This window comes from Phocoena phocoena, chromosome 8, assembly GCF_963924675.1.
Source record: "Phocoena phocoena chromosome 8, mPhoPho1.1, whole genome shotgun sequence".
In the NCBI taxonomy this organism is placed as follows: Eukaryota; Metazoa; Chordata; class Mammalia; order Artiodactyla; family Phocoenidae; genus Phocoena; species Phocoena phocoena.
The window spans coordinates 98,717,177-98,724,995 of record NC_089226.1 but is presented as its reverse complement, the minus strand read 5'-3'; the positions used below and the strand labels follow the sequence as shown (position 1 = coordinate 98,724,995).

General features: G+C 41.0%; 1 protein-coding gene across 1 annotated transcript; it reads right to left on the bottom strand.

Moving 5' to 3' along the window:
* Positions 1-2,684: 2,684 nt before the first annotated feature.
* LOC136127018 (olfactory receptor 9Q2-like) lies at positions 2,685-5,527 on the bottom strand. Its single transcript, XM_065882442.1, is given in 4 exon segments — positions 2,685-3,453; positions 3,455-3,547; positions 3,766-3,861; positions 5,490-5,527. Coding segments are annotated over 4 exon segments (996 nt in total).
* Positions 5,528-7,819: the final 2,292 nt, after the last annotated feature.

Below are 7,819 nucleotides of genomic sequence, written 5' to 3'. Positions count from 1 at the left end.
ATAGATAGGTGATAGATAGATTAGATAGATAATTGATAGATGATGATGATGGTGATGATAGATGATAGATAGACAAGTAGATGATAAGTAGAACAAAATAATAAATTATATTTTAAAATGCTATTAAATGGTAGGAAATAACAATGATCAGTGTTTGGAAAGGAATCTTGAATTCTTAGGCAATCCCTGAAGATTGAAAAAGAAAACATGAAGACAAGTTTGGTGACTGCTTGGAGACCCCATACCGAAGAACAACCTATCAGAGGAAGCTTTGACTCCAGAGGTGCTCAGAAGGGCTTCAGAGAGCAATAGTTGATTTGAGCCGATCCTGCTCTTTCTGAGGGAGCTGCAAATTCCTCCAGATCCTCCTCATTGCCCTACAAGAGGGCAAAGGTGAGTTCCATGAACTTCACATCTATGTCAGGCCATAAGACGCATCCGTGCCAGCCCAGACCTACCAAACATGGAGACAAAGAACGCAACTGAAGCTCAGACACCTCTGAAGCAAATTGCAGCTGAGTACTGGGGCCTGGGAGAAAGAGAGGGAAAAATACAGAAGAGTGGATATCATTTAAGGGTACATACTTAGGAGACTTGAGATCAGATCCTCCCTGCTCTGCCACTTTCCTGATAGATAACTTGGGCAAGTTACTTAACCTCTTTGGGTCTTACTTCTTCCTTTTGCTAAATGAGGTCAATAATAATTACTTTCTATTAAACTTGTCCGGAGGACTAAAATAAATGATTCATGCGAAGCTTTTAGCATAGTTCTAGCATTAGTTTAAGTGTGCATTTAAGTGTACACTAGTTTGAGTTACACTTAAAAACTATTGGTGAGCTCTTTACTTCTGGAGGAATCTGGATCCAGTTCGATTCTTGGCCCAAGAGAGACTGCTCCAGACAGTTCTGACATGAAGCTCTCCACTGATCAGCTGTGGGTCCCTCTACCCATTGGTGCACATGGGCTGTGGAACCTGGGACAATCACCTCAATAACACTATTTATGAATTAATGTTTATGTCTATAGAGCTTCACCCAGCACCTGCCCATCCTCCACGTGCCCCAAGTTGTTGTGAGAACAAATGAAATACACAGAAAATCTGGCCCAGAGTAAATGCTCAGTAGTTGAGGAAGCAGGCTGATAGGCCCTAACTAATCTGAAGCAATAATAAGCTAAGAAGTGACAGACTGGACGCTTTAGTGCCAAATTCTGAGCTCTTTCTACAATACAAGTGTCTCTTAGCACCTACTACAGAAGCTGATGTGTCAGGGAACATTGCATGGCGGCTAATATTTGGAAAATGGCCTCCAAGATGCACTCTGTGGAGTTGCTTCACCCCACTCTGCAGTTTTTCAGTGATTTGTGCAAAAACAAACACGAACAAAGGCTGATGTGTGAATCTTGGCCGCCAGTGCAGTTTTTCCCAATATCTTCTCCTAAACATGTCTATACAACTCTTTTCTAAAATTTTTGTTGTATGTCCTTAGAATGAAAGTTCCTAGAGTTCAGAGCTGCTATCTATTTAACCTATGCACTTCATTTTCTCATACACAACTACACGCACACACACACACATTGACACATGCTGCCACGTTACACAGTGCTAGCACATCGGGGCTATAAAATAAATGTTGTTGACTTCCTTCTACCTCTACAGACTGAACTTTTATCCTTTCTTTACTAGGTAAAAGGAAAAAGAACAGTGCAATAAGAATAAATTCCAGATTGAGTGATTATATAGGGTGGGCAGTAGATCATAGCTGGAGACTGTATGCATGGTAATGAAAAGCTCAGGCTTGGCTGGGGTGGGAGCCCCTCTGTAGCATTTGCTTGATGACCTTGGCACAATTAACTCGAAGTCTCAGATGCCTCATCTACCTATAAGTCAGGAATAATAACAAAACGCCTCATGGTGTTGTGGTGAGAATTAAATGAGGTAATTCCTGGAGCAAACATTACAGTTCCTGGAAGGTGATAACTGCCTAATAAATCTTAGTTGCTATCTATCATCATCATCATCACTAATTAAGTTATTATTCAGAACCCACAGAAACAAGAAGAAGAGAAAAAAATGAAAACATAAACGACGGGATTCAGAAAATCCCTTTGGATCAAAACAGTAGGTGCGTTGGTAGATAGCTTTTTGATTTGTTTCGCTCATCAACTGTGCCAGACCATGCCTTACATTCCACAGATGCTAGTGGATAAGACCGACATGGTCCCTGCCCATTCACGCACTGAATCCTCAAAAATATAGTCCTATAAATTACGTGAACTCACTTGGCAGATAAGAAAACTGAGGACTGAAGAAGCTGGAACTTAAAGGTCGACACTGGAACCTAAGATTCATTCATTCATTCAACAAATATTTCTTGAGAGCCTTCTGCATGTTAGGTGCTTTGCTAAGCACTGGGTGTACAGAAATGAATCTCACAGATAAAAGTGCTTCTTTTCATGTAGTTTACTTTCTAGCTGTGAGGACTAGATAATATCAAATATGTAAAACATAGTATATCAGATCATGACAAGTATTACATGATATAGTAAATCAGAAAGTGGAGGTGGGAAGTTTAGGTGCAATATTAATAAGGTTTTCTGGGAAAGTCTTCCCAAGTAGGTGACATTTGAGGAAAGACAGAAAGGATGGAGAAACTAAGGAATGACATATTTGATGAGGGTCCATCTAGGGCCTTCCAGAAGCCTTTGATCGGCTCAGGGCTTTCACAACAGACTCCTTGACCTCCTTATTCCTCAGGCTGTAGATGACAGGGTTCAATATTGGGGTCACCACTGTGTAGAGCACGGACACCACTTGGTCTGCCTCCGAGGACTGGCCTGAATTATCTCGCAGGTACATAAAGATGAGGGTCCCAAAGATGAGAGCAACAGCAGTGAGGTGGGAGGCGCAGGTAGAGAAGGTCTTGGCCTGGCCCCAGGCAGAGCAGACCTGCATGATGGCCACGATGACAAACAGGTAGGAAACCAAGATGACCAATATACAAGCAGGCATGACAAAAATGGCAAACACAATGATCCCCACCTCCTGGGTGTAGCTTTCCCCACAAGCGAGTTTTAACAGAGGGGGTAGGTCACAGAAAATAAAGTTGATCTCATTGTTTCCACAAAAGAAGAGAGTGAAGGCAGTGACCGTTCAAATAAAGGCGCTGGAAAAACCAGCAACATAAGCCCCAGCTACCAAACCCAAGCAGGCCTTCTCGGTCATGATGGTGACATAAAGCAGCTGTCGGCACATGGCCACGTAGCGGTCACAGGCCATGATCGCCAAGAGGTAGCAGTCAATGGAAGAAAAGAAGGTGAAGAGGAAGAGCTGGGCAGCACAGCGCGCTTTGGAGATGACTCTGCCACGTTCCAGCAGCACTGCCAGCATCTGGGGGACGATGGCGGAGGGCTAGCTGATGTCCACGAAGGAAAGGTGGCTGAGGAAGAAGTATGGGGGTGTGGAGACGGCGATCTTTGTGGGTCAGGAAGATGGTTCCCGAGTTCCCCAGCAGAGTGAGTATATAGAAACCCAGAAAGACAGAAAAAGAGGAGAACAGTGCAAAAAAAGAACAGTGCAATAAGAATAAATTCCAGATTGAGTGATTATATAGGGTTTGCAGTAGATCATAGCTGGAGACTGTGTGCATGGTAATGAAAAGCTCAGGCTTGGCTGGGGTGGGAGCCCCTCTGTAGCATTTGCTTGATGACCTTGGCACAATTAACTCGAAGTCTCAGATGACTCATCTACCTATAAGTCAGGAATAATAACAAAACATCCCTCGGGATGTTCAGCGAACACAGTAAGGAAGAACTCTGTCACTACGGTGTAATTCCTCCCAGCTTTCCATTCAGCGGTTGACCTGTGAAAGCTGAGACGAAAGCACCCGATAACCGGATCCCTGAAGACAAGTTCAAGTCATTTGATATTTTTAACCAATGATTTCATTATGACAATTTAATAAGGATACTTAACTTGTTTTACCATGGAAACCGAGCACAATTTCTCCCACAATTTAGTCAGGGTACCCTTAGGCAAACTGTATCTAGTCTCCCTCAATACCTTGTTTTTCCCTACTCTCCCCTTGTTCTTATTTTGTGGTATTCATCCTCTTCAGGAACCTAAAGCTCTTAGGCTTTCTGTTCTTTTGTTTTCTCTTATTTACTTATTTAGAAACAAACACAACATTGTAAAGCAATTATACTCCAATAAAAATTTTAAAACAAAATAGAAAACAAAAGATCGAGTCATTTTAAAATAAAAGACTTTAAACTGAGTGTCTGATAGGTAGGCATTCGACTTCAACAAACTTCGCAGCCTAATGTGGAAATGGACGAATATAGGGCTCAATACAATATAAGATAAAAAGTGATGAATGCTTCCATTATACTAAGAATGGAGAGCAAGTGATTCTCTAACTTATGTCAGCTCTTGTATTTGCAACTCTGTCCCCAGTTAGCTGTTTGATCTTCCACAAGACACTTAACCTCTCTGAACCTCAATTTCCTCTTCTGCCAAAAGGGGATCATAATATCTGTCCTGCTTAAAAGATGAGGTTAATGCATAGATTAAAACAGATGCAAAAGTGCATTGGAAAGCTAAAAGCACTCTACGTATATATGGTGACTATTTAAAATTTTAAATGAACATTTTAAGGAAGGGTAATTTATATTCTATGAACAAAAAAAGCACAAACCAAAAAAAAAAAAAAAAATCCATTAGCAATCAGCAGTGGGCTCTGCTTACAGGAATATTTCTATTTTCAGTCTAACAACATGCATACTTAACAAATAGCTGTTATCCTAGTTCGAGTTGGCTGGCTTCTTAAGGGTTTTCTGTTTGTTTTTTGGTTTTTGTTAAGTACTCGCATTAACCTTGGAATCAAAAGAGCGAACATAAGCTCCTTTTAGCACCTCACAAAGCTCCATAAGCATTGTTTGGTTGTTCTCATAGTCCTTAATAAAAGCAGCAGTTTGATAATAAACAGCCCCCAAGTCTGAAAGCAGAAGTATTTCCGCAGTCTGGTGCTGTCTAAGCACTGTTGGAGGAATCTGGGTTAATGGAGTTGAAGGTTCTTAACAGAGTTCTAGAAAAGAGCTGTAAAGGAGGGCTTTGGTCATATTTGATTACCTGATACACCAGCAGCCAGGCCAATACTAAGCTGACCCATTAGAAATAATAACAAAGAAGAGAAATTAGATTCGGAAGCATTAGCGGGACACGAACCATCCTCACCTGAATTCCACTTCACTAGTGTCTTCTTCCCTTGTTTAGTGTTTCCTCTGCCTGTGGCCTGCCGATCCAGAGGAGACCTAGGCCGTAGCTCACTCACAGTAGATGTGTGACCCTGGGCAAGTCACTTTTCTTCTCTGAACTTCAATTATGTTGTCTTTGCTCCCTTTAAATAAACAACAATGCAGCGTGAGTCCACAATCATAGCAACTTGGTTGATAGGGGGTTGCTTCCAGAACCACTATGTCTTGTTCTCACTTCATGGAGTTCCTCTCACCCTTGACAGAACAATACATCCCTGATGTTAGAATTGCCCAGGACTTTTTGCAGACTCAGCCCAAGAGAGCAGGGCTTGTGGACCAGCCTCTCTCCCTGAGTTTCTGATCCTGCACTAGACCTTCCTGGTGGCACTTTTTGTATCCTCTGTCCCAGCATCATGCCATAATTGGTTCCTGAGTTAAGTCTCCAGGGAAAGACAATTTATCTTCCTAACAAGGTGTCTAATATCTTTGAAGATTTCTCTTTAATTTCAAACTCTCAAAGCCCCATCCTACATCCTGCCACCAGGGTCTGATGAGGCTGGTTCCTAGTCTTGCCTCATTCCTATTTTGTCCCAAAAGGAATAGATTCCTTGGAAGATTTCCTAAGTTCTTTCTATAGGGTAAAAAGTATATCGAGTCTCATAGGCAATGTTGGGGCTTCGTGGCCACAGTACCTAGAGGCTTTACAACGAGCCCTTCCTTCTTAAATAAAAGTCTAACTGTCTGCTTAGAGTTTAATCAGAAAGAGGCATTAAACCGTCTCCTTAGACCTGACAACCCATTCTCTCAGTAGTCCCTGTCAATTCGTTGTGTTCTCCCCATCTTCTGGCAGATTCCAAGAGAGCAAATAACTCTGCAGTATACTACTCTTATTCAAACAGACCCTATATTGTCTTTTTCAATCAGGAGGAAACTTTTTAACTAATCCCAAGCTTTCTAACTACTAGCTTAATTTTTCCCACCACGTTTTTCCCGTAACACATTTGACACAGGAACTATTTATTAACCATCCCCCTTTTAGAGGATCTATACATTTTCAGCTGGGGTTTTAATAACCAGACCAACCATCATTAAAGGGATCAAACATTTCTTATGAAAATTATAATATGTATGTTAAAGCATCCTGTCTTCTAGAATAAATATCATGTCTTCGAAGGTCTAAATGTTGTACTTTATTATAAGTGATCTTAAACTTAATATTCTTTGGCTGCCTTCACCCTGAATTTCCATGTTTCGCTTATCTGCTTCTTCTGATTTAAAATCCTGTTACTGGAATTCCAGGTGTGACACATCATTTTTGGCTGGCTGAGTTTGGAATCATCCTCTGTTTGAAAGATACTGTCATCACCTTTATACCCTCCCATGATGGTTTATATCATTCATACTCCTGGGATCTTGTTTTTCTGGTAATCCAAGGGACAGGTAGAAAAGGAGTTTGAGTCCTAAGAATAGCGATCAGAGGAAAAACAGAAAATGATGAGTAGGTGGGGCCAGTTCCCTCCCAGTACCTTGGATTTGATTGAGGTACCTACAGTCAGAGAAGTGAAGAGCAAGACCCAGTGGACTCCTGGGAAGCTTTGGATGCAGGCTGAGCTGTTGCAGAGCCCAGGGACCCAGTGCAGACTAGGAGTCCCTCCTGCCCCTCCTGCATGGAACACAGCAATGCTCTGCCTCCCCAAGGTCAAAAGCTTTAAGAACATAAAGTGTTGACGTCTACGATACAGATTCTGCAAATACCATTATGGGCAGGGGAAATGGTATAAATCACTAAGTGGATTCTGAGGCAAAGGATGTGACAAATGGAACATGTGGGGAAGAAGAAAGAACAGGGCATATTTCCAATGGTGACAGCAATTGACAGACATATTATTGTGAGCACGTAGAGATTCACGTGAGGCATCCCTGGAAAGGACTACAGGAGTTTGAAGAATACTTTGAGCAGGGTCAGCTTTATTAACTGGACCATCAAACTATTACCTTAATTTAATCATTAAAAATAAACATAACCTGCATTTCTCTAATAATTAGTGATATTGAGCATCTTTTTATGTGCCCGTTAGCCATCTGTATATCTTCTTTGAAAAAATGCCTATTCAGATTTTTTGCCCATTTTTTGATTGGGTTGTTTTTTTGACATGGAGTTATATGAGCTTTGTATATTTTGGATATTAACCCCTTATCCACAATATCATTTGCAACTATTTTCTCCCATTCTATAGGTTGTCTTTTCATTTTTGTCAATGGTTTCCTTTGCTGTGCAAAAGTTTTTAAGTTTAATTAGGTCCCATTTGTTTATATTTCTTTTTATTTCTTTTGCCTTAGGAGACTGATCCAAGAAAATACTTCTGTGCTTTATGTCAAAGAGTGTTCTGCCTATGTTCTCTTCTTGGAGTTTTATGGTTTCCGTTCTTACACTTAGGTCTTTAAATCATTTTGAGTTTACTTCAACAATGAGCTATCACCTCACATCTGTCAGAATGGCTTTCATTAAAAAGTCTACAAATAACAAATGTTGGAGAAGATGTGGAGAAAAGGGAACCCTTGTAC